Source organism: Talaromyces atroroseus, assembly GCF_001907595.1.
Source record: "Talaromyces atroroseus strain IBT 11181 chromosome Unknown scaffold_1, whole genome shotgun sequence".
Classification (NCBI taxonomy): Eukaryota; Fungi; Ascomycota; class Eurotiomycetes; order Eurotiales; family Trichocomaceae; genus Talaromyces; species Talaromyces atroroseus.
Window position 1 is genome coordinate 284,166 of NW_017971433.1, and position 24,601 is coordinate 308,766.

The 24,601-nt window shown below is 45.1% G+C and overlaps 10 protein-coding genes across 10 annotated transcripts; 4 read left to right on the plus strand and 6 right to left on the minus strand.

The window, feature by feature from the left end:
• Positions 1 to 1,392: 1,392 nt before the first annotated feature.
• On the minus strand, positions 1,393 to 3,937 carry UA08_01173 (hypothetical protein; the record flags this gene model as incomplete). Its single annotated transcript, XM_020261258.1, has 7 exons — positions 1,393 to 2,659; positions 2,741 to 2,866; positions 2,929 to 3,099; positions 3,172 to 3,231; positions 3,297 to 3,407; positions 3,460 to 3,515; positions 3,599 to 3,937. The coding sequence occupies 7 exons, from the start codon at positions 3,935 to 3,937 to the stop codon at positions 1,393 to 1,395; spliced, it is 2,130 nt and encodes a 709-aa protein (XP_020122788.1).
• A 199-nt stretch (positions 3,938 to 4,136) lies between these two features.
• UA08_01174 (hypothetical protein) lies at positions 4,137 to 5,515 on the plus strand (the record flags this gene model as incomplete). Its single annotated transcript, XM_020261269.1, has 3 exons — positions 4,137 to 4,694; positions 4,765 to 5,106; positions 5,201 to 5,515. The coding sequence occupies 3 exons, from the start codon at positions 4,137 to 4,139 to the stop codon at positions 5,513 to 5,515; spliced, it is 1,215 nt and encodes a 404-aa protein (XP_020122793.1).
• A 1,156-nt stretch (positions 5,516 to 6,671) lies between these two features.
• UA08_01175 (hypothetical protein) lies at positions 6,672 to 7,659 on the plus strand (the record flags this gene model as incomplete). Its single annotated transcript, XM_020261280.1, has 2 exons — positions 6,672 to 6,833; positions 6,886 to 7,659. The coding sequence occupies 2 exons, from the start codon at positions 6,672 to 6,674 to the stop codon at positions 7,657 to 7,659; spliced, it is 936 nt and encodes a 311-aa protein (XP_020122794.1).
• Positions 7,660 to 7,852: 193 nt separating this feature from the next.
• Positions 7,853 to 9,349, minus strand: UA08_01176 (hypothetical protein; the record flags this gene model as incomplete). The annotated part of the gene is made up of 3 exons (XM_020261291.1): positions 7,853 to 8,377; positions 8,449 to 8,961; positions 9,035 to 9,349. The coding sequence occupies 3 exons, from the start codon at positions 9,347 to 9,349 to the stop codon at positions 7,853 to 7,855; spliced, it is 1,353 nt and encodes a 450-aa protein (XP_020122791.1).
• Positions 9,350 to 10,699: 1,350 nt separating this feature from the next.
• Positions 10,700 to 12,277, minus strand: UA08_01177 (hypothetical protein; the record flags this gene model as incomplete). Its single annotated transcript, XM_020261302.1, has 4 exons — positions 10,700 to 10,760; positions 10,820 to 11,485; positions 11,590 to 11,998; positions 12,073 to 12,277. The coding sequence occupies 4 exons, from the start codon at positions 12,275 to 12,277 to the stop codon at positions 10,700 to 10,702; spliced, it is 1,341 nt and encodes a 446-aa protein (XP_020122792.1).
• Positions 12,278 to 12,785: 508 nt separating this feature from the next.
• UA08_01178 (hypothetical protein) lies at positions 12,786 to 13,733 on the plus strand (the record flags this gene model as incomplete). The annotated part of the gene is made up of 1 exon (XM_020261313.1): positions 12,786 to 13,733. The coding sequence occupies one exon, from the start codon at positions 12,786 to 12,788 to the stop codon at positions 13,731 to 13,733; it is 948 nt and encodes a 315-aa protein (XP_020122785.1).
• Positions 13,734 to 14,342: 609 nt separating this feature from the next.
• On the minus strand, positions 14,343 to 17,520 carry UA08_01179 (putative alpha/beta-glucosidase agdC; the record flags this gene model as incomplete). The annotated part of the gene is made up of 4 exons (XM_020261325.1): positions 14,343 to 15,285; positions 15,347 to 16,439; positions 16,498 to 17,214; positions 17,280 to 17,520. 4 exons carry the CDS (start codon positions 17,518 to 17,520, stop codon positions 14,343 to 14,345), a joined length of 2,994 nt encoding a protein of 997 aa, XP_020122786.1.
• A 929-nt stretch (positions 17,521 to 18,449) lies between these two features.
• UA08_01180 (hypothetical protein) lies at positions 18,450 to 19,936 on the minus strand (the record flags this gene model as incomplete). The annotated part of the gene is made up of 5 exons (XM_020261336.1): positions 18,450 to 18,763; positions 18,860 to 19,308; positions 19,366 to 19,492; positions 19,554 to 19,680; positions 19,754 to 19,936. 5 exons carry the CDS (start codon positions 19,934 to 19,936, stop codon positions 18,450 to 18,452), a joined length of 1,200 nt encoding a protein of 399 aa, XP_020123548.1.
• Positions 19,937 to 20,719: 783 nt separating this feature from the next.
• UA08_01181 (hypothetical protein) lies at positions 20,720 to 21,922 on the plus strand (the record flags this gene model as incomplete). The annotated part of the gene is made up of 1 exon (XM_020261347.1): positions 20,720 to 21,922. One exon carries the CDS (start codon positions 20,720 to 20,722, stop codon positions 21,920 to 21,922), a length of 1,203 nt encoding a protein of 400 aa, XP_020123547.1.
• Positions 21,923 to 23,373: 1,451 nt separating this feature from the next.
• UA08_01182 (hypothetical protein) lies at positions 23,374 to 24,543 on the minus strand (the record flags this gene model as incomplete). Its single annotated transcript, XM_020261358.1, has 1 exon — positions 23,374 to 24,543. One exon carries the CDS (start codon positions 24,541 to 24,543, stop codon positions 23,374 to 23,376), a length of 1,170 nt encoding a protein of 389 aa, XP_020123546.1.
• Positions 24,544 to 24,601: the final 58 nt, after the last annotated feature.

A 24,601-nucleotide genomic window follows, 5' to 3' on the forward strand; every position in this document is an offset into this window, starting at 1 on the left:
GGAACCATTTATCATTCATCAAAGGGGTACATACAAGCTATTTTATATCTTGCATTTTAGTGCCTAACTAGAATGCATGGATGCTGATGTACATTTCTCTCAATCACTAGGCAGTTCTTAATCAAGGAATTCCGTATCTCGGAGTTTGAGAAACTAACGCATGTGCCTGTTCGATAAAAAATCCGTAGCAGTCGGGAAGCATTCGACAGAACGTCTTTTTGACACTATCTCAACGCTTAGTCTGTATTTCCCTTTATCACTTCTATTTCTGGCTGCGAAAATCTTTCCAATTGGTTAACTTTCAGTTAATCTGCGCTTTACTCCGACGTTACCAAGGTACTCTTTAGACTATGTCGCGATAAGAGACTTCAGATGTAGACAGAATTCCTGGTTTGGGACTGGACTGTAACGCATGGCAATTACATCTGCTATCTGTCACACATTAAATCGAGTAGAAAGCAATCCTGAACTCTCTACTCAGCATTTTCACAAATCAAAATCCTCTCTTTTGATACCCCCAATCGACGGTGCCATAATTACCTAATTAGGAAGGTCTAGAAAACCTGCTGGTCGCGAGGCTGTCTCTCCAAACTCGCACGACAGGAAGGTGGCCGAGATCACTTGCGCCTTTCCGTGTCTGTGTAATCATGTATCATATATGTATCAAATCAGATGTTACTGATAACAATTTATTCGGATTGTCGGTACATTTGAAGCACTTAATGGTACTGCATTCGCAAGGTTGCTTCAATAGTCGGTGATACACTTGCATGGCACGGGTACCTTTTCCCATAGTGCTATGTGTTGACTGGTACATCAATACTTCGATTCGTGGATATGTAGTGTCACAGATACGGAAGAAACATACCTAGGTATGTTGTTACATAAAAAGGTTTGATGCTGCAACAAGTGTAGGGTTGTACATAGAAGTATGTGAGACAGAACCCTGAAAATTGCCGGAGATATTTTCCGCTTATACAGGTGGTTATGGAACTCATCAACTCCAACGAGCGCTGATACATGCCTCGACATAAGTAGACCTAGTTTATGCGCCATGCTGGCTGTATGAACGCTTCCATAAAAGGAAAAAGACCGATCATTACGAAGATAGTCTGCACTACTATGTCGTCTATCTAAGACACTGCAGGACAACAAGTTTCGGAAACTTGCAGCATGCTGGATCCATGTGTGTACCTAGGTTAACGGTTCTGGTTGGGACAAACAGGTACACTTCGTGCGGTATCTGAGTATTCCACACGTAGTCATACCCGAACTAAAGTGGTGTATGCCGAGTTCTTTTGTATTATCAGCTTTAATCCAGATTTTAAAATGATATTAGAGCTCATGTAGTTCAAAGTATGACCAAAAGATAAGATATCATGGGAACACAGCCTAGATCAGATGTTGAGGGGACCAAGTGCGCAGAAACTCAATGATCTTCGTAGTGAATCCTTTCCAGGAATTGTTCTCTTGCACAGCGTTATCCAGATTTCCGATGGCAGCACTGTGTACTGCAGATTCGGAGATTCCAGCGGCAAATTTCCAACTATCCCAGTCCACACGCTGCTCATCTGCTATGCCGTTTCTTCCGTTGGCGTATTCAGGTGGAACATTCGGCCAGGCATCGATCCCATCCAAGATGGCAACGCCCATTCCTCCTGCCAAATGTGTCTCAATATGGCAATGAAGCATCCATGGCCCTGGATTGGTTGCATGGTATCTCATTACAATCCACGAAGGCCCGTTAAAGCCCGTCACGAAAGTATCACGATAGTTGGGGTTATCGAAATCAAACGCTTCAGGCTGCGCTTGTATAGCTTCTTCGGTAGATGAGTAATTCCATATACCCATGCCGGCCCCAATTTGCCACATTTTTGTTGTATGTTTGTGAATTGTGTGAGGGGCATCACGAGGTAAATCGGGAAATGCCCCAACTTGAATGACGAGGTCATTCCAGGTATTGTTCTTGGTGCTGACCACAAGATTCTCGTCCCGGGCGGTTTCTGAGTACGGATTATGTAGCAATGGATCGTAGGCTGTACTGTCTTCGTCCCATTTCCCTGTACCGCTCAAGGTGTGATGATAACCCAGATTATCCCATCTATATATCCGAAAAACAAACAAGTTATCCGATTGCAGCGCAAAGTCAAGCCTCGGGTATGGATGTAGATGGTCACGGTCTAGCCATGTAACTGGAGTAATATTCTGGCCACCGTAATCAATCACACCTCGGGATTGACGAAGATCGGGCTTCCTGTCCCCGTATCTTAACGTGGCGTAACTAGAAATGACCTGACCAATTCCATCATCTGCCACGCGAATAGTGTAATCTCTAGAAGGTTGATCGAGCTTGATTAACATTGCATACCTCTCCCCAGTATATTGCTTCGCCAAGTCAACTTTCTGAGGCTCGATATAATGCCCGTCCACTTCATAAATCCACATAGGGTGCTCATCGATAGTGAAGGTTACGGCTTTGAGAGTGACAGCACCAATGAAACTGAGGCTCACCCACCCAGCGGACGGGTCAACTTCGATTACTTCATGGCTCCCTTCAGCAGGTATACAGCCTTTGTTTAGATGCAGAGGCACGTTTTCCGGTCTCCCAGCTATCAAGTATTCCATACTTGTCTGAGTTCTTTTGACGAAAGGAAGACATCTGTATTCAGTTAGCTTCACGGTTGTATTGATAATTACAATGTTGTCAGTAGAAATGCTTGTAGCTAGCCCCTGCACCTACCCTTTGTCTGTAACCTCGTGAGGGTATATCGCCCATTTGATTGTGTCCATTGTATGTTCGATCAGATAGTCTTCGCCTGGGCAATACACGCTACCTTTTCCATTGATGAGGATACTGTCAACGCAGCTAAAAGTAATAAACCGTTAACTAACGAAACACGCATGCCATGCTGGAGAATATTCACCCACAAGATATTCAAATTGGATGCTTCTTGGGCTTCCATGTACTCCCACGACTTGAACTGAGTCCAATCTGAGACCACGATGAGTTTCGGCTTTTGTACAGCTCTTTCTATGGCGGTTATATCACTTGGGTTATCGGAAATCATGTGCCACGGCCCTGTGGTATTATCTTTCGGTCTAAGAAATAAATTCTTAGCGTTGTCGCTATTGATTGATGCCATGCGTCGACCTGATTATGGTTCCTCTCACCGAATGAAAATTGCTCCATAAAGTCCATCAAGAATTGTGGTTCTCGTGTGAGCATGATACCTGTTTCACACAAACCATATTTAGTGTCAAGGTAAGGCTGTTAAGTTCTGGAAGTGCTGCCATACCAGTGTGTCCCCGATGGAATGGCCTTGAAGCGGTAAATAAAGCTCTCTCCAACCTCGATGGGGATTTGAGTCAACCCAGTAGCCCCGTCTGACCAAGGAGTGCCGTGCTGCCTATATAAAATGTATGAGAATAGATCGAATTCGAGCAAAAGGTGATACTTACTCGATGCCGTGCCAATGGATGCTGGTGTTGAAAGGCATTGCGTTATGGACTAGGACCTGATAAGAAGTGCTGTAAGCGAGGGGAAGAAAAAGAAAGAAAAGAAATTTATAACACGGGCAAATATCGTTGATTCACCTACTTCAATGTCATCGTCCTCGTCCCAATAGAATTGTGGACCGGGAAACTGTCTGTTCATCTTCACCATATCGCGTGCTTGACCATTAGGTGCATCCTCTTCCCATGTCAGTGTCAGAACTTCGCGAACCAATTTAGACGAAGAAATAGAGAAATGTGAGAAAAGCACTAGAGAGTAATATAATAAATTCATCATGTTCTTCCCTCCGCTTCTTTCGCTGTCTGAATTGTTGGAATTAAAAGTTTGATATTGGCAGTGAGATCGTTGAAGCAGTTGCGATGTTTCGAAGAGGAAGCACAACACTTGGCACAGGAGAGAGAAAGAAGAAATAAAATCATGCATTTCGGCGGGTTTGGGTCTCGCTTTTCTGGTATATAGTTAAACGGAACAGGCCTTTGGTGTAACATCCACTGATGCCAGAGCCATTTCTCCCGCGAGGATATTAAAGGCCACTTCTTGCCCACATTAGGAGTGTTGTGCTTCAATCTATTACAATAGCCAGCAGAAAATATATAGAAACTTGTCGCGGACAGACTATACAATGCCGAAGTTCAAAGGCGCGATCTATCAACTCTCTGTCGCTGCATTTGCAGTCGCGATCTTCGGGCTGTGCACCCAGCTTTATGTCAGAATGCTGATGGGGGGCGTTGAAAAGAAAACAAATGCAGCTATCTACGAGAACCAAAAGCAGGTTCCCAATCATTTACCTGGCGATTTATCACTGCCTTCCCTCTACGACGTCGTCCGAAACGATTCTCGGCTCTCTCGGTTCCAACGTGTTCTATCCTACTTACCTCCGGACATAGTTTCGTTCATAGAGAAAGCCGACGTTGCTCCGACAACACTTTTTGCCCCTATTGACGATGCATTTGCTCAAGAGAGCTTTCGATGGGACACTTCAGCACTGCTCTGGGTTTTGCTGTCGCTGTATCATCATGTCCCAGGGAATTTTACCCTCGATGACCTGAAGGCCCATGATACAATTCCAACTCATCATTTTGCGGATATATTTGAGTCTTTTGCGCAGCCCATAAGCATACAGTATTCTAGGTTAAATACTCGTTTGAATCACAGAGCAACAATCGTCGAGTCGGAAGTGGTATGTAACTAATGCGTCTTACCCATTATCAATCAGTCAATTTTCCGCCGTATATATTGATCCATGGCAGAAAGCAAGAAACGGCCACCTCTACTATATCGACCGAGTTCTGATGCTACCAAACTCGACTGCATATATCACACGCAACAGTCCCGAGTTTAGTCTTCTTCGCAAAGGGCTTGATGAAACCGGTTTGGCAGTCGTCGTCAACGACACTTCAATCCATCATGGTCAAACATTTTTTGCTCCATCAAATGCGGCATTTAAAAAGCTTGGAAGCAGGGTTAATGATTTTCTGTTTAGCCCGTGGGGTAAAACGTGCTTGAGAGCTCTGCTGGAATATCATGTTATTGCAAATCAGACACTCTTCACAAATTCTCATTTCAAAGCTAATGGCAGGGGGCCGGGTCTTGTACGTGACATTCAGCCCGGCAATGAGGTACTTCACAATCATTCCTTCTATCATTATACTCAGAGTCTGACGTCGGTTCGTCTGATTTCCATAGATATATATGTCAACAATGGTAAAACCGCTACAAGTGAAAGTGAATATTGTCAAGAATGGAGAGCGCGGAGCTCTCATACTCAACGATGCAATACCGGTGACTCAGTCTGATATTGTGGTTCAAGACGGAGTAATACACAGAGTCGACGAATTTCTGTTGCCACCAAAGCCAGAGACCGAAGCTCAGAATTCTTCTCATTCTACTCCTGTATGGAAAAAGATCTGGTTCAAACTGTTCCGGGCAAATCAGATGACTGTGGAAGAGCTTATGGAAAGGTTTGAACCATATATTGATCAATTACAAGACGGAATTTGATCTGAAATGGTGAACTACGAAAGAGTTTAGAATATCTCTACTTTATTTCTTTCTAAATTAAAATTATTCAATGTTTTTCTTTTGCCTAGAATGATCTCAACTTATCAAAAGTTCTCAATACACAAAGACATGTTTGTTATGACTTGTTCTTAGCTAGACCGTCAGTTTCTGCTCTCTGCTTTAATTATGCGGTCTAGGAATAATACAGTTAGGGCTAGTATTATGTTGTCAATTTCCCTTGATCCCATACCCGTACTATTCTAATAAACAGTATGCAGCGCTTCCAGATTGGGCAATTAATAATGAGACCATGGTTCGGAGAGGTGTTTCGGAGGAAATTGCACAATAAGTCAAATATTTGTGAAATTGTATCAAATTGGGCTGTTTCACTGCATGCTAAGCTGCTTGACTGAGCTCATCTACTTTATCGTAAACATTGAGAGATTACCTATGCAGGAAGCTCTAGATTTACCAGGGTTATACAACTCATAAAATTTCTGGACTAAATTTGCATCACATATGTGCTGCACCTCTTTTCCAATTTATCGGCTCGGTACATACAGCATGCTATGTAGTGCATGTGGTAAGCAAATTATCCTCAACTGCGTCCATTTCTCCATCTTAATAGCGTATTGTTGAAAGCCCAAGACTATAGTTACCAGGATGTTTTCTCCGACATCTAAGAGCAATTGTTTGTGACCCCTGAAATCTGTGTAGACCTGTATGTGTTTACAAGGTGAACGATGCCTGCATTATAGCAGGACAGCGAATTTCCAGGTTACATGCTTTGAATAGTCCATCTATGTTGTGTTAGTATTATCACCCTGCGAAAGAATTGTTTCCTTATGACTCCTTTCTACTGTGGAACTCGGCAAACGAGTTGGATTTACCGGGAGTAAGTAACAACTTGTATGTGACACAGCATAGGTGATTCTCCTAAATACCACTTTCATTCTTCTATTGGTTGCCTCCAACCATTTTTTGTATGTACCTAGGTTACAGCTGATGATTCGCTTTTCGATAGAATTCCTTAGCCATTGTTCTGTGGTGAACCTCAGCATACTGTAGTTGAAACGCTTCTTTCACATATGGTTGAGCACCGTCGGCTTTAACAAAGTCAAGCTAGATCAATAATTGTCAAAAAAAAAATCCAGAGATGAAGGAAATATCTGTATTGTCACGCTCAATCAACAAGAATGTCAATCTCTTTGCATTCGAAGACTACCTTAGTGCCCAGGCAGCTTCACTACCGGAGCTACCAAATGTGAAACAATTGTCTTCTCGCGTCATTCGCGTGTTGGGAGGCAACCCAGGACCGGTGTGTATACCGTAATGTGTGTATATGCCGCGCGTGTACTAAGTTTCCTTAGATGCAACTTCAAGGGACCAACACGTACATCGTCGGTACTGGAAATGAACGGATTCTCATTGATACCGGTCAAGGAATGTCTCAATGGGCGAGCTGGATTTCATCAACACTTACGGAGCACAAAATAACACTCGACAAAGTTCTCTTAACTCACTGGCATGGAGATCACACAGGGGGCGTCCCTGACTTGATAAGACTCTACCCCAACCTTGGGGGATCAATTTACAAGAATCAGCCTGATGGCGGTCAGAAACCCATTTCGGATAGCCAAGTATTTCATACCGAAGGAGCAACAATCCGCTGCGTGTTTACTCCCGGTCATTCTGTCGATCACATGTGTTTTCTATTAGAAGAAGAGAGTGCCCTTTTTACCGGTGACAATATTCTCGGTCACGGAACGACAGCTGTTGAAGATCTAGCCGTCTACATGAAAAGCCTTTACATTATTCAAGATCAAAAATGTCGAATTGGATACCCCGGGCACGGGGAGGTGATATGTGATTTGAAACACACCATGCAAACTGAGATTGGCCGGAAACAACGTCGTGAGCGCCAGATAATAGCTGGTCTCAAAGCACTTCAGAAACGCAATCCTAGTAGTGCAGGGGCATCCCCCAGGGACCTAGTATCTGAGGTATTTGGAGAACTGCCAGGAGATGTCGTTGATGGGATTTTTGAGCCTTTCATGAAAGAGCTACTGATGAAACTGGCAAGTGAGAAGAGAGTTGCTTTTCGATTGAGCCTGGGAAACAAAGTGTGGTTTGTCAAGGGATAAATTAGTTACTTAGTGAATGCGTCTGCAGCACAACCATAGCTCTTAGTCTGATGATATATTGGCCTCTATGTCTTTTGATATCACGGTAATTTTCATTGCAAATGTCCGTATTCTCAGAAACGAAAGATTGAAAGACAGAGACAATTATAAAAAGATAGGAAACAGCAGTAGATGCAATCCGTTTTAAGAGCTATTACATAGACTCCAAGCCAACTTCCAAAACAGCCATCCAGCTACCTACTGGATGAACCACATTTATTATTTTCAGCTTCTTGTCCGTGTCTCCTAGAAGAGCATGCCAATCATCAATATCTCTCTCGGTGCTGTTGAAGCTCTGTAACATGGTTATATCTCTAGCCCTCAGTAGACTTTCCTGCACAGCCGGAACACTTCCTGGCTTGGGCAGTACAACATCCATAATAATTATTTTGGAGGTTTTCTTCATAGCTGGCAAAATTCTGCGTAGTATTCTCACGCAGTCTTCGGGCTGCCAATCGTGAAGAATCATGCGTAGAAGGTAGGCATCCGCACCCTTTACTGTCTGCTCCTTGAAGAAGTCATGGCCTTGGAAAGTAATGCGCTTCGCGAGACAGGGAAAATCTTTTGGCAAGGATGTAGATGCAGCTTCGATGTTTTGAGGCAGATCTTGAACAACAAATGTGAGGTTTGTGAACGCTTTGGCAAGTTCTATGCTCACGCTCCCTGAAGATCCTCCAACCTAGAATACATAAAGTCAACTACCAGTAAGCAATATAGATGTAAGATGTAAGGTAAAAAGATATGGCGTACATCAACAACAGTTCCCGTGCCCAAACTTGCCCAGTCAAACCCACTGATTAGATGCTCTAGTCCCAACCCTTCAGTTGATCTGATCATTTGCATGTATTGTGCAAATCGCTCACTTTCTTTCGGCTCTTTGTCTAGCCACTCGAAGAAAGTTAATGTTGTATCTTGCGCAATATTGAAACCCGTATGGTTTTTTGCCAGACTCTGAGGCCACGTGATTGATGCCTCTAGCATCTTCGAAGCGCACAAGGCAGATCGTTCAGTCATGAATCTCGCCCACTCATGCATAAGATGATCGGTGGCCAACAAAGCAGAGATAGGCGTATGTGCAACATGATTCGGCTCAGGCTCATGGAAGAGGTTATTTGTCATAGCCATACGAGATATTGACTTGAGCTGGACTTCTGATACTGATGCAGATTCTGCTAGTTGAGCGTAGTGAATATTTCCTTCAAGAGGAACTTTTTTGAAGATATTGAAATAAGTCAACCATCGAAGGCAAGCCAAGTAGTGATACTGCATTGTATGTTAGTTCCATTGCCCAGGAGGTGTCTCGATAATGGTGAATGCGGGAATTTAAACTACTTACACCAAGAGCAAGATTAGGTATGTATTCGATTGGTCCACTTGCTAGCTGAAACAGTTTCAGCGCAGCCTCCATCAAATCTTGACGGGCTTGCTGAATATGTGAAGGTGATCTCGGCGGTATAAAGGTCAAAGGGGCATTTCGTTCAAATGAAGGTTGCGGAAGGCCGTTCTTCTGCAGATAGTCGGATACTATGGAAACATTTCGAACCACATCATCTTTCAGTGATTCAAGTTTGGTGGTTTCTGGGACTCTGGTTCTATCTTTATGCGACGAGCCAGTGACGGGAAACTCATCTGGATTGTAACTTTCGGACATCATATAGGCGTATGAAGAAATTTCTTAAGAGACATAAGTGTGGTATGATTACGTGTCCAATTTTTTAGTCTCAAGAGATTCGATGTAAAATTTTCTAATGAATCTTATGGAAAGCTTTATAGAAAAACATAGGTGCAACTCGCATAATCCTACGAGTTTCTTTAGTCCGAACTTTTCTCGGTTCATACCAAAGGAAATTTTGACGACGGCTTGAGGTTAACTGCATGAATTATGCAACAAGGAAGATTGTTTTCTTTATCGAGGCTCATCCTATGTTAACTTCCTTGTCTCATTCTCATTAGCAGCTGTGTAACAATCGATACTGGTGACCAACACCAAACGAATCAGGATTTATCCGATAGTCGGTGGTACCTATATTGCTTTGTAATTTTAAAAGTTCAAATTAATTTCAACAAAATTGGTAGGGAGTACATACTTCCTGGAAAGCATAGAAGGATTGTGGGCGCTGCATGTAGCTTTCGACGATGTCTGCTGTGTATCGAGATGCCTAGCGAGGTAGCACATGTGCTCATGCATTTAAACCCTAGAAGTGTTACAGTATCTCGGTATTGGTTTGGTTTTAAACAGAAATTTATTCTAATGAAATTGCGCAACAGTAGTTTGTCTGTACGTAACTGTTCCTTTTGAGGTCGAGAGTCAAAGGATGAGCAAAAACAGCATTAGACTTTGAACTTATCGCAAGCTATGGCTTGTGCTACCAATACACCTTAGCCGCTGTAGCCGTGGAAAATAACAAGTCTATTGATTTGTCATTCGTAGCAGCACCATGCCATATCCTGCTTGACATGGAAAGGAAGACCCAGCTCAGGGAATATGTCCTGGGTGACTGAGATTCATTCCTATGCACTGCAGATACGCAGAGATAACCAATCTGTTGCGAAACCAGCTCTACATAAATCCCATTCCTTATAATCATGCGGCCAAAAGAATTTTGATCTATGCTTTCCTTTACCTGATAGGGTGCCTCGATTGGGAGACTGCAACTTTCAACTTCTCCCCTTCCCGGTTTGTGCCAAAACCTAAAATCACTTAGATAACAGATATCTGTCTTGTTAGACGGCCCGTCAGCGTGCAATCGCCATTTTAAACGAATTTGAAGGTAAGTTTGATCGCCAATTTCAGCCACGGCAATGATTAAGCTTCCTGGAAGTCATTCCCATTCAAACACGGAGGATTCAGTTCTTCGAATGAAGAGTCCAACACAACCCGTAATTTACTAGTGACAGCTGTCCGATTAGATGTCATCTGTCTTGTGAAATATGCAGACTGCTATTTTGTATCTAACTACCATTAAGTTATGGTGTAAGGAATCAAGTACCTTAATAACGATTACAATAATACAACATCAATCCCTGAACTTGAATCCTTGTGAACAGCTGCATACCGAACCCTTGAGTTCGTTTCATCAGCATATGTAGTGAATGTCACGGACCTGACATTCTAACTAACATCCGACTATATACTGCTTTTCCGTCTTCATCATGTATTTCGCCAATCCACATGAAATCTTTCAGAATCGATCGGACTTTATGCCATGAGATGAAGCTTTCAGTCCCACGAAGACGTTCATTCATGAGTGATACAAGCCATACGTCGTCTTCATCGGTGACTGCCACAATAGCAGCTACAAAAAGAACCCAAAGGCTGACGGTTTCCATTTTTCGGAGGTCAGCCCAGACAACTTGAGAAAGGAGCGCATCTTTGAGTTGAGCCGAGAGAAGGGAAAAGCGAATTTTTATCCCGCGTAGCTGAAGAAATACTGTGGTTGAGAAAGCAAGAAGAGCTAATCGAAAGGCCTCATTCAGGCTTCCTTCCTTTTCATCACCATTTTCATTGAATTTGAGGGTTATGAGTCGATACTGAACCGAGATCAAAGTCTCCTGAAAAAGTGGACCGTCTATTTTGGAGGACGTGATAAAAGCCATGTTTGCTGAATCACAGAACCTGCGAAGATCGGTACCAGTATTCGCCAATCTTCTATCAAGCGTAAAACTCTGAAAATGTCTCTTCAAGAATTCAGTGTCAGCAACATCTGCAAGAAATGGCTTCCAATTGTTGCTATCCGAGAGAAGAAGTGGTCTATCTCCATTGAGAAGTGCAACTGAAAGGTCCGCCCTGTCAGATTGATGAGCCCCTCCGCTTTCAAGAGGCCAAAAAAGAAAAAAAAAAAAAAAAAAATTCAAGTTCAGATCAACCAACAATCGAGGAATTGACCTTACCGACAAATCTTGATCTGCAGCTGACTGTTTCCTTTCAGCTGCCTTAGGCCACCTCTAAGCTTCAAGAGCTGGTAGAGCCCCGCCATGTGCTTTTTCGCCGTGGAAAAATGTCCAACAAGAGCCGTTGTCAAGACGAAATTTACTACCACAGCAATTGTTGCATCGTTTACAGCAGTTTGAGGATAATTCAATCTTTTCTGCACCTGGTTAATAGCCTTGCATTCATGGAATAGGGCTCTCTCCGAGACCTGAAACCCCTGAATACAGTCAAAGTACGACTGAGCAGTCCATAGCGCCGAGTGGAGAAAAAGTGCATCTCTCTGAAGATACTCAAAATAGACTGAGGGCGCAGGATCGAATGCTACGCAAACCTCAATCGGGTAGAGTGATTGGTTTAGGACTGCGAAGACTGCAACAAATAAGTAAGTTGATACTAATTGGCGCGGACTGGCTCATCTGCAGATTCGAGTGAAAACAGCTTACATTGGTAGACAAGGTCTAACATGTATAGTTGCGTCCTATCAGGGTAACTAAACGTCTGCAGGTCTGAACAGACTGAGTGTGGCAGGGTGATTTGGGCTTCCTTTTTCGCTGACATGACAGACTCGAGGGCACCTTCTCCTAGGTTGTTAATCCACGAGCCAAAAGTCAATTTCTTTTGTCTTTTCCGAGCATTCTTCCCTCGCATAACATGACTCCTGATTTTTTTTCTTGTGAGGGTATCTGTTCTCTCCAACGAATCGTAGACAATGAATGGATCCATCGGTTGACCAACATGCACTATTCTGATTATTGGCGGTCTAGGTTGACATAGTTCTTTCTAGAAAACCTTACACGATGAAAGATTCATCAAGCCTGAGGAGTATAAGTAGTGTTGGGACTTAGGAGACTCGTAGAGACATTAAGCTATAATCAGGTGTGGGGCTTTTTCGGCCGGAGTGGGGCGCCAAGACTACATTGTTTGCCGTATCAGGCAAAATATCTTTTGCTCTCTCTCGGACTTTGACGATTAAGCCCGAGCTGATAGAGACAAATTTGTAAAATGTATTTATATATAAGGTCGAGCATAAACGTCTTCTCGTGAACATATATTCCAGGTTCATGCATTTGAAACATTCATTTAAACGGCCATTTTCCTTGAAAACAGCTGTATAACTCTGTCGTTCCAATCGTTTACTACACTATCAAATAAAACTATGCCTCGGTTTAACCCCCTTACAGACATTCCAGACCTTGCTGGAAGAGTCTGTCTGGTTACTGGAGCTAGCTCTGGCCTTGGAGAGCAGACAGTGGCACAGATCGCCCAACACAACCCTGCAAAGATCTACCTAGCTGCACGCAATCGCGGCAGAGCTGAAGCCGCGATGAAACGAATAAAAGCAACTTTTCCAGCAGCTGCAACTTCCGCCATTGAGATTCTCGATTTGGACCTTGCTTCATTCGAGTCTATAAAAGCCGCGGCATTTCGGGTGAACAAGGAAGTGGATAGACTGGATATCCTCCAGCTCAATGGCGGAATCGCAGTTACGCCTCATGCCTCAACTCAAGATGGCTATGAAATACAGTTCGGAACAAACTACCTCGGTCATGCCCTGCTCACACAGCTGCTGATGCCGAAGCTTCTTGCTACAACTAGACTTCCCGATGCAGATGTCAGGATAGTTTCAATGTCATCAGTGGGCCACAAAAGCTTCTCAGCTAAAGACGGTCTACTCTTTGACCAGTTAAAGTCGGATATAAAGACGACTAGTGGCTCTAGACTTTATGGTCAAGCCATGCTTTCCAAGGCCCTGTTTGCATTTGAGCTAGCGAAACGGTACCCACAGATCACTTCTTCATCTCTACACCCTGGCACGGTGAAAACGAGAGTTTGGTCGGGCGACAAGGATTTCAATCCCATATTGCGTTATCTAGTCATCAATCCACTTGTTTTATTGAGTGGCGTCTCAGTCAAAGAGGGCGCTAAAACTCAGCTCTGGTGCAGCTTTGGTAAGGACGTGAGAAACGGAGCCTACTATGAGCCTGTTGGGAAAGTTGGAAAAGAGAGTGCCTTGGCTCGAGATGCAGAATTGTCGAGGAAGCTGTGGGACTGGACAGAGACAGAGCTGAAAACACATGGTGCGCCTGGATGGCCTGAGAAGTAACACTCAAGGTACAGGGGATTGTTTTGTAATTAGAGGAGGAAGCTGGTTCTCATGCATTAGATGTCACTGAACCAAATTCATTGCATGTTCTTTCAGCAATAAGATACTCGATTTTGCAGGAGCTAGTAGAGCTAACTTCGGCTTTCCAATAAGCACATAACTTCCCGACAACCCTGTGGACACTATTTAGCCATTTAAGGAGAGGATGCTCTTCGCCGGGCATAGGACGACGGTCTGATCGGGCGATTTGGGAAGACCAACGTTAAGAGATTGCCGTGGGAAAAGATCTAGTGAATACACCTTTTAGGAATTTGAATTAATTCTGTCCGGATTGTCTTACTCCCTAATGTTTTTCTTTGGCTGCTTGTCATTTATAGTCTTTTTCATAAGCCTAGCCTTTCATACATCTACACCTTCAGTTTCCTCATCATTTACTCGATTCGTGAATTAACACTTAACCCTGAATTGAGTTTCAAGCATGGGTCAATTATATGCCTTCCAATACGCTCAGAAGTAATTGTTGATACAACTCGAGTAATCACAATACCAATGGGCTACCTCAGCACATATCTTGCAATTAAATATGAAGAGTACCAATCAGACTTCCTTCTAAAAATAAAACGCAGTATAATCCCCGGTCAGTTTGATATTCACTGTGTGCTTGTTCACATACTCGCCCAGAACAGTAATTTGGCTGATTATAACATTGCCTACATCGTATCCGAATTCTCCCGTCATGGAGAACAATCCATCCAGGTAGTGAAAGTCAATTATCGATGTCGACGGCTGTTCAATACTATCACCCTCGTCCAGATACAAAGTCCCAGATGCCTCTCCAATAGCATTGGGTGCAATCACAATCTCGAAGTTCTGCTGGCGCAAGAGCTTCGTTGTGTTTGCAGAGGCTATTCTTTGTGGTATGATGCTGCCGCCTTTGTAGTACAATGGAATGGTATCGAAAGCGACGCCTGTCAAAGTTGTCGCCGAACCTCTTCCAATCAATGGTTTGCCAGTGTAGAAGTCGTAAAATAGGTCATTGGGAAAATAAACTGATACGGATGTCGAGTTGTCATCGGTAACAGGAGCAACCATTATGCTATTGCCCCAGAAGAATTGGTAGGTTAGTCTCGCAGTGTTCAAGTCGGATGGGTATTCGAAAAACATTGGATTGAGCATGGGCGCGCCAGTTTGGGTTTGCTTCCACATCGCCGTATATGCATAATCCAACAGGCGGTAACGAATGTCAATGGCAGCACGCGCCGCTGCTGCCATGGCAGTGGTTCGATAGAATTCATGTGGAGGCGAGCTATCGTCTGAATGGTCGCGGAAAAATGGTGAGAAGGCACCTAGGAATATCCAGCGGGAACACAATTCATCGGTGGTTACTCCGTCATAGCCGCAGACATCGCTACCAACCATGGGAATCTGGTATAAAGCGGCGAACTCTTGGAGTTCCGCGATCGTCCATCGATAATGATCCCAGTCAGCGTGATTATCCCCTAGCCAATGGCCAACTTGACGACCGGCGCCAGCAAAGGTGGAGCGAGTGATGCTATTTATATAACACGTTAGCATACAATCAAAGGAAAGAGCACAATGTGGACTAGACTTACACAAGAGGTCTAGAGGCCGGTCTACGGCTTAGCATAGCATTTCGACTAGTGGAGCTCATCATGGTGCCGTACATGTTGTGAGTGTCATATTGAACCAGACCGTTGGCATGAATGAGGTCGGTTTGGATGGTCAAGTTGCTGATAGAGCCTGCCGTATTGTTAATGCTGTATTTGGGATTAAGTAGATCCCTAGCCGGTAGTCCCAACATCGATCCATCTCGCTTCTGGACAGTGCCAACGAACGCTGGAGATCTCACGAAGGGGACAGAAAGATGATCAACTAAGGATCTCTTTCCAGTTGGTGAGCTTGTAGTTATTACATCAGAAACGGATTGTAACCCGCTGTTGCAATCACCTGTTGTGATTGTACGGTTTTTGTTTTCATATATCCAGCTACCGTCTGTCTCTTTGCGGAGATATTGATAATTAAACGTGCCATTGTCGGGCATTTCAACAGTGACTTGCCATTCTGGGTAATTATAGGCACTCATAATCACCGCCTCAAGAACGATTTCGTCTCCTATGGTCGGCGAATTTCCAAGAATATAAATGTTTTCACCAAAGGTTGTCTCTGCATACACAGTGAAATTCACAGTGGCTACACACGCAGGCTGGAAATCCGGACCAAACCCTGGAATAGGCCGTGGCGAAGAGAGCCGTACTGATGGGGGAGCTGGAGGGTCATCATTGGCTGCTGCAAACTCCGCCGCGTTTGAGCAAGGAAATGTACAGAAATTGGACGCTTCATTCATGTCTATCCAAAGAGCATCAATATCAACACCGGTTTCGGGGTTGAAAAATGATGAAAATTGGCTGTTCCAGAAAGATTGCGTGTTTGGTCCAAACCAGTCAGGGAATGCTGCAACGCCAGGCCATACCACACCTTGGTACACTGAACCGTTTGAGAGCGTCAAGAAAGCTCCCTCAGAAACACCGTCGTTAAATGCAGCATAGTCCTGGTAAGCCACTGCAGGGTCAACCATCATGATATAATGCTGATCATGCTCATGAAGATACGATACGACCTGGCGTACAAGATCTATGTCGAATCGAAGCGGATCAAGAGTAAAAACCCTTCTCAAGTACATATAATCTAGAAACGTCATTAACATGAGCAAGACAAGGTATAACTACAGGGACACAGATCATACCAATGTCAGTCCACTGCGTTTCGAGCGGAATATTGGCAGCACTGTAATTGGCAATAACCTCTGCAACTTCATAGGCGTCCTGGTAGCCATACCTGCAGTTATGGAAGCCCAATCCCCAGTATGGCATCATAGCTGCCTTGCCCACGGTTTCTGAATATTGAATGGCAACGTCTTTCGGGGTTGGTCCAGCCAGAAAGTAGAAGTCCAGGACTCCTCCTAGAGTATTGTACTCCAAGTACTGGCCATCATCATCCTGGTTGATTTTAATGTCCATTCCATTGCTATTCAGCAGGAACACACCATGAGTGCCCTTTGTGCCACGATGATCAAAGTACACTGGATGATTACCGTATAGGTTTGTGTACTGCGGAACAAGATATGCATCGCGAGACCAAAGAGTGCGCGAGTAATTGTCCGTTGGCAGTGGGAAAGGGTCTGTACTTTCACCGAGGCCATATATGTAAGGTGATTCCGGCAGAGTGGTCCGCAAACCGAGATATTGGGACTCAAATATCAATGGATGGCCGGCCGTATCGAAAAGAACCTCGCCATTGGATTTGCGCGTTACCTTGAAGGAAAACGGGTTGCTCTCAATGGTAAACTGCAGTTCTGATTGATCCGGACTAATATTTGTGCTATTGGGCCGTGGCAGAACGGATGTCGGCACTTGGTAGACCTGCTCCGCTGCATCGTAGATCTTGACATGAAGTCGCGTCTCTATGTTGGGAAAACATACAAATGAGTTATTAGGCCCAACTGTCCAGTATAGCTAGAATACTTACCAGTTTGATATTCAACTTGCAGAGCCAAGTTGTCTAAGTCTGTGCCATACACATTGCAGGCAGACGCAGCCAGGTTGAGGTCGGCACCGACAATGCTGCCTTGCTGTGTTTGCACGTTGCTTGCTTTGTAGCCAGGACAGGCAGCGGTACTATCTCGAGAGGCCAGCACTGCGGCAGCACTGGCACGCGCAATGAAGTATCCAGTGGCCACCAGGCCTTTCATGATGGGCGCAGATCTCATTGTTGAAGGCAACCAACACAGAGAAACGGAATGAGCATCCCTTGATAAGGCGGAGCCCATTCTTGTCTTTATATAGCCGGGCAATCTTCCCCGGCTCCCCCAGCTTCGACGGTATTCCGTTGCATTCCGGGCTGGTAATTCGAAGCAACGATCTAAAAATTGGAATCATGACAGTCTAGTTGATTAGCCCTGCGAGCAGTGGAGAATTGACCTGTAAAAGACTTCACGATGCATAGCGCGATGTCACCTTGCCAAGATTCGCGGTGAAGAGCTTTGGGGGGGCGGGGAAGGTGGGCTACAATTGGCTAAAAAGGGGGGAAATGTGATCTGACGTAGAAAGCGAGCTGTCATCGGCGTCTTTCCCGGTCTCTCGTCGCATCGCTGAATGTGCGTAGCCATAGCGTTGCGTCGCTGCCTTTGTACGGACTACGGAGTTGACGAGTCGAGCAGCCCAAGGCTAAGCTCCTTTCCGTTAGCGTACCCACTTCCCCGCAGCCGCCGCCCGCCCTTCGGCCCCTTCCTGGCTTTCCTCCTCTTCTACAGCTCAGCAGCCTCATCCTCGCTCCGGAGCAACGCCGTACGGAATAGCACTTATCCATGCAGTTCTCGGAGCTATTCCAGACCAGCTCACCGGTCCTTTTTCTTTTCTCAGTAGGATGCTCTCCGGGACAGAAGCCAACACAGAAAGCTCGGCCATATGGTTCGGCTCTAGTTATCGTCAACGCAACACGGCCAATATTATCCGCTGCTACATGTCTAACTCTACATCTGTCTGGTGCCAGAGAATGGGGCACTGACATCCTTTTTCACCCCGCTTCTCGGGTGCGAGCGTCCTTGTCGGCATGTGTTCTACCGCCAGCAGGACAGTCTTATCAACACGCGGGTGGAATCAACTAATCATTTGAATATCCTGTGCAAGTCTGACCGCATCACTCGAGCTCCACTTCCAGAATCCCGTCTCCGTCCCCAGGAGGTGGCCAGTACTTAACCAGTTTTAGTCCGGATTTCTCACACAATGCCCTCCAGCGGCCCACCGTTCTCGTCATGCCACAGTGCAACACCATCATCCCCCAATCCAGCAGAGCAGGATAGATGTGGCAGTCCACATCTTGCAACACATTCTCCCCCAACAATAACCGGGAATAGCCCGGTTTCATTGCTTTCGCGATCTGGGACAAGATTCGCACAACATCCTCATCCGGCCAGTCGTGAAGAACGTGATGCATGAAATACATTCGTGCACCTATATCAGAAAAAGGGCTCATAGGAATATGAATTAGTAATCAAGACATCCCGCTGATTGATTCCTAATAGGAATATTTGAGGATGAAGGCCGCACCTTGAATTGGTTGTTCTTGAAAAAAGTCATGTTTTAGGGCCTCGATTCTCAAATTCCTGTCATAAGTGTCGTCAATGACAACAGGAAGATCTTCCAAAACGTATCGTCCTTTTGCATCGGGGAAGGTTTCGATGAACTTGTTCAAGTCATGGCCTTTTCCACCGCCCACATCGACTAATAGAACATCCTCCTCTTTTCCACTTGAGCCATCAATAAACCTTTCTTGCACTGGAAACCAATGAACCCAGTGCGGTCTACTTCCGCGCACACCGGTCATGAATGTGTTGAATACCTTTGAATCCGTTGGACTTTTAGCCCAGTATTCAAAGGCCGTTTCGTTCACGCCGTATGCGTACTGAAAAGGGCCGTCTTGGACATCAACGGGGGATTTGTAATTAGATTTTGCGAAATATTCCGGGAGCTTGCCATATATGGGAAGTGCATGATACCTGTAGGTAAAGTCGGTCATTCCATGTTTGCCAGTGGAATAGCAGTGCGTGACATACATATGTTTGATACCAGCTTTGATAGGCTCACTGTTTTTTAAAACGTCTGTGATAGGAGTTGGTTTGAAGGAGACGTCGTCTGTCTGGTCCACCCAGCCCATGGCTGAGAGTAGTCGGAGTATACGGACTAATGTATTTGTTAAAAGACCGAACCTGTCAACAAACAGTCCCAAGACGGCATGACATACCCAGGAAATCTGCATCCGCGCCAGTTTTTGAGGCCAGGTCAGAGACAGCCTTTGCCTCTAGCCCATCGCCAAGGAACTCGAACAGATGTAAGTCTACAGCAATCCGCACAGCTGCGACTTGGGCAGGCTGCACTCGTAGCAGATTGTGAGCATATACCGCTTGCAATGAGTACGCGATGAAGCAAAGGCGTATGGCATACCAAAGAAGCATTAATCAACACTACCTCTTGAGGTCTATCTAGCATCGCTGCGAGTTTTCGAGTCAGATGTGCAGCGTTTGCACGGAGGTCCTCGTTTTCGAACACAGAGCCATTGGATTTCTGCTCGATGGCAGATAATTCTCTGATCAAGGAGGAAATGGTCGCCGACTGTGCTGATGCCATTTTGTCTCTGTCAATTGAAGTTTGGTATGAACTGTTTCAAGCCTCGATTGCTTACCAGGAGATAGTGATGAGTATTTAATTGATGGCTGGGAGGACTTGTAAGACTTCCAAAAACGTACCGGAATGCTGGATGTGGGGCTCCTTTGGTATGCACTGCATCGATGTTGTGCCTCAGGTTTAGCTGAATCCGGCTCAGCACGCCTTGAGCTCTGTCACGCTAAGAAAGAAGACTCTGGCTGGTTGAAGCATGCATAAACCGCAAAGAACAGCCAGTCTCCGGGGCTTTTATGCCCGAATCAGGCGCCACGCTCCCTAAGGCCTTGCAAGGTTGTGCATCCATCTATGCATGGTGCATACCACGCTTGGCCCCTTGGCATCTCGATAGACATACCTAACTAGGAATGGCATTTATTTATCCCATTCTTCTCTATAAAACTGTGCAAAATTCAAATTGCTATCAAAATCGAAATACAGAATAAACTCTCAACCAATCAGCGCATTCAGAATCGCAACAAGCTTTAAAGTTAGAGCAGATCGGTAGCGGCGGTGGGTTTGATTGGTCAGTTCGTTCCAGTTCGTACATCTGAAAACGTACAAACGTTGTGGGGGATGTGATTGGCTAGCTCGTACAATCTGATCATTTCAGCCCTAATTTATCAATCACCCACCGAGTATAAATATTAAGAAGGACTGCTGAACCAGTGCATGGCCTTTTCAATTTGCAAGTATTTATCATAGATTATATTTCACTATTAGTACCCTACGTGAAGATCAATATTCATAATGGCTACACCGACGTACACCATCCCCGAAGAATTCAAGGAGCAGTTGCGATATGTAGAGTCCCTCGACTCTCGATCCGACGAGGAAATTCTCGAGTCCCTGCGAAGAGTGGCTCCTTTAAATTGTTCTGAGAAGAATATATGGGCCTTTTGGGACTCTGGGCTCGATAAAATGCCCGCCTGGACTCAGCGCAACGTCATAAATTGGGCGCGTTTGTGTGGCCCTTCATGGACAATCCGAGTGCTTGACGCTGTACCCAATTCTCCCAACCATGCATTAAATTTTGTCCCTGCTGCACTTCTTCCAAAAGCATTTGTCCAGGGTACACTCAGGGGACCATACACTGGACCACATAGCGCGGACTTTCTGCGTGCCTCTTTACCTTATCTATACGGCGGCGTTTTCATGGATGTTGGCATTATTCTCGTCAGGAGCTTGGACACCATTTGCTGGGATGCATTGGCTGATTCAGCTACTCCATACCGAATTAGTGTTCCCTGTATGTACGGTACGACATTGGCAAACCATTTCGTTGCTGCACGCCAGCACGACCCTTTTATCAAACGGTGGCATGAGCTCTTTGTGCATCTATGGGATAATCGGGAATCCTGTGACGGTCTATCCTCTAACCCGTTAGTAAGTTTTGCCAAAGAACTTGACTTCTCTGCTTCTCGACGCAGAGGGTATGCATGGGACTTCCAGGTCGAGCCAATCGTCGTGTTTGAATATATCATGCAAGTCATCGCCTGGCTTAGACTATGTATGCTGGAGGATGCCGGAGATGGTTTTAGCTGCGCTGACTACGCGCAAAACACCGTCCTCTGGTTTGATGCCCTAGAAGAAGACTGGGGTGCGGAGACCGTGATCGGATACCAGGGGCAGCCCTTCTTTGAAGCTTTAGCTACGAGACTTGACGAGGATCCGGACTCAGAGCGCTTTAAGAAGGCATACGAGCTCGTCTGGAGGATCTTGACTAAATCGAGCATGCAGAAGATTACGCATGGCAAAAATCTTACCAAGTCTCCCGCTTTGGGCTCGCTGTGGGATTTGCCAGAGAACACGAACAAGGACTTTGAAGAAGGAACTTTTGCAAATCTGTTGAGGTATGGAAGTGTGCATTTTGAGCAAACCAGAACACAGATTACCATTCATCAGACCGAAAAACCGGCAAAGACGATGAAAAAGAGCGTATTTGAACCATAAACAAGGGCAGAATATAGATGGCGAAAGCGGTCCAGGATTTAAACGAGCACTTTGTTAGCTTTAGAAGAACCTGGTAAATAAACCGTATCAATCACAATAGAATATTATTCTTTAGTCTCGTGATGAAGATGTTTTGTCCCTTTACGTAGGCATTGCAGACATGTGAACAGGTGCTATCCCTAATTCGGCATATCCAATGATCACCCTTAGCAGAATGCTGGTTTGCAAAGCTCTGAAAACTTCGGCTTTGTCCAAGACTTTGTCAAAAAAGCTCTCGGTCACATTTTATCGCGTCTCGTTACCAAGGGCTGCGACTAATTCCAACGAATAAGCAACTCCCACCATGCAAATGTCTCCTTATTGACACACGGGTCTCGATGGAAAACTGGGACTCACACCATCTGAATTGAAGGGTGTCTTAAATTCGATGGGCATCGAGCGTAGGGTTTGGCTATTTATCGCTGCACGTATGAAGCGATTCTGACCGGGATGGATTTATAAGACCCTAAGGTTTTCCACAGAAAAGACTGGAATACTATAAGACATTTTATATGAGAGAAAACGTTGTCTTCACAGTTTTTGAAGACCTATCGTTCGACGGAGCAACCAAGGCTGCGGTGCGAGACCATTTCAAGCAATGGGCAAAAGTATCGCCACTCACGATAACAGAAAGCTAACCAAGGAGAAGAGCTGCGTTACGAATACTGAACACATGTCGATGATGAGTCACTGGATCTGTTGTTTGCAAGGCCCCACCATCAGAGGACCATTACCAATTCAATCGGCAGGGCTTTATCAATCTTATATCTGTCAATTGAGAATCATACGACCACTTTTTTTCACCTTGTTAGAAGAAAACCCAAGGTGAAGAAGATACGTTAGAAGGATGCGTGTTACATGATGCAAGATGGATGCGAGCACCATATGACTATGTGATATCAACAACTTACATGCACTTGCGCCAGTCACACAAATGGAATTTATGGTGTTGCTATCCCACAAGCCTCCGTCCTCTTCCCGGCGTTATTCAATAGGGGGTCGTTGAAAAAGATCTTCGTTCTCATAGCAAATCGGGTATGCTCTTTCAACATCGAGTGGTTACTCATGGACGAGGACAGATGAAGTATTGACGTTTGAAGAGCTGCACAAGAATGGCGTTATTATTCATACGGAAGAAAAGATTCTCGAATCGCTCTTGTCACATCCGAAAGTGTCTTATATTCGACTGCAAGATATGGGAAAAGGTCATGGATCGAACATCATTGAAATGCCAATGTAACCAAAATGTTATGGCCGGATTTCAATTCCATAGGGCTTTCTATAAAAGTAGTGGAAAACGCAGGAAGTAAATAATCTATCTAGTCTAAATGCCCTTCCAGTCGACAACTTAACAATAATAAACGTGAGAATTTAGGTTGAACACGACTACAAGTGGAAATAGAAATTCTGAATTACTGCTTTTTGTCCAGTAGTTCCAAGAGCTGCAGGTCACCCTGCTTCTCGAATTTCTCCTTCAGAAATGCTACCCATTTCTCCAAACCGCCGGGTTCATATCTGAGCAAGCCGTTTTCCCATGCAAGATTGCTGGCGACTTTCGCCATTTTCCACATTCTCGTTTCTGTTTCTGCAATTGCAGCAGCGATATTATCGGGATGGGCAATAATTGCATTTGCAAGATTCATACCATCTGCCATGGCCAAGTTCACGCCCTCGCCAGCAAACGGGGTCATCAGATGAGCTGCGTCTCCAATGATGGTTACCTTTTGCCGCGAAGGCCATCGTAGCCCAACAGGAAGCATGTACAACGGCAGCACTGACACGTCGCCCTTGTACTCGTCAAATACTCTGATGAATTCCGGAGCCCAGTCCTTGTACTCCTTCTTGAGACGGGCGAGAATGCCAGCATGGTCACTTTCATTCAGACCAATCTTCTTCAGCCACCCTTCCTGCCATCTTCCAGATGCCACTACCTTGATCACATCGTTGTCATTGCGCTGAAATGACATGGCAAGACCATCATCGCATCCCAGGGCATATATCGTGCCATTCCCAAGCATTTCAGAAATAGCTGGGTACTTAACGCTTGTGTCCTGCAGATCCATTACAGCACAAGTAATTCCGGCGTAGTATGGAGTAACAGTACAACATAGCGGTCTGATTTTTGACCATGCTCCGTCGGCACCCACAATCAAGTCGAATCCAGTTTCGGTGTGGTCTTTGAATTGAAGAGAGTCTTCGGTGGCCGCGACAAGATGATGGCCCCATCTAATAACTCCATCTGGAAGTGAGTCCAGTAACATTTGACGAATCTGACCACGGTCAATTTCCGGGCGACCAGCATCTTGACCTTTCGATTCCAAGTACCGTTTTCCGTACTTGTCGCACAGGGATGCGTCTTGGTCTTCGTAGCGGGCATACTTCTTGAATTCTGCAGTCAGTCCGCATGCGTCCAGGGCTGCTTGACCGGTTCCAGGGTGCAGATCGAGAGAGCCACCCTGAATACGTGCTGTCGAGGATGCATCATGCTCGAACACCGTAGGTGTGATGCCGTTGCGAACAAGAATAGAGGCGAGTGTCAGGCCGGCAGGACCAGCACCAACAATGGCAATCTTAGGAGACATTTTCTTCAAGACTTTTGGCAGGTATGTATTCATGGACGTTGCAAAATGCTGTTTGATG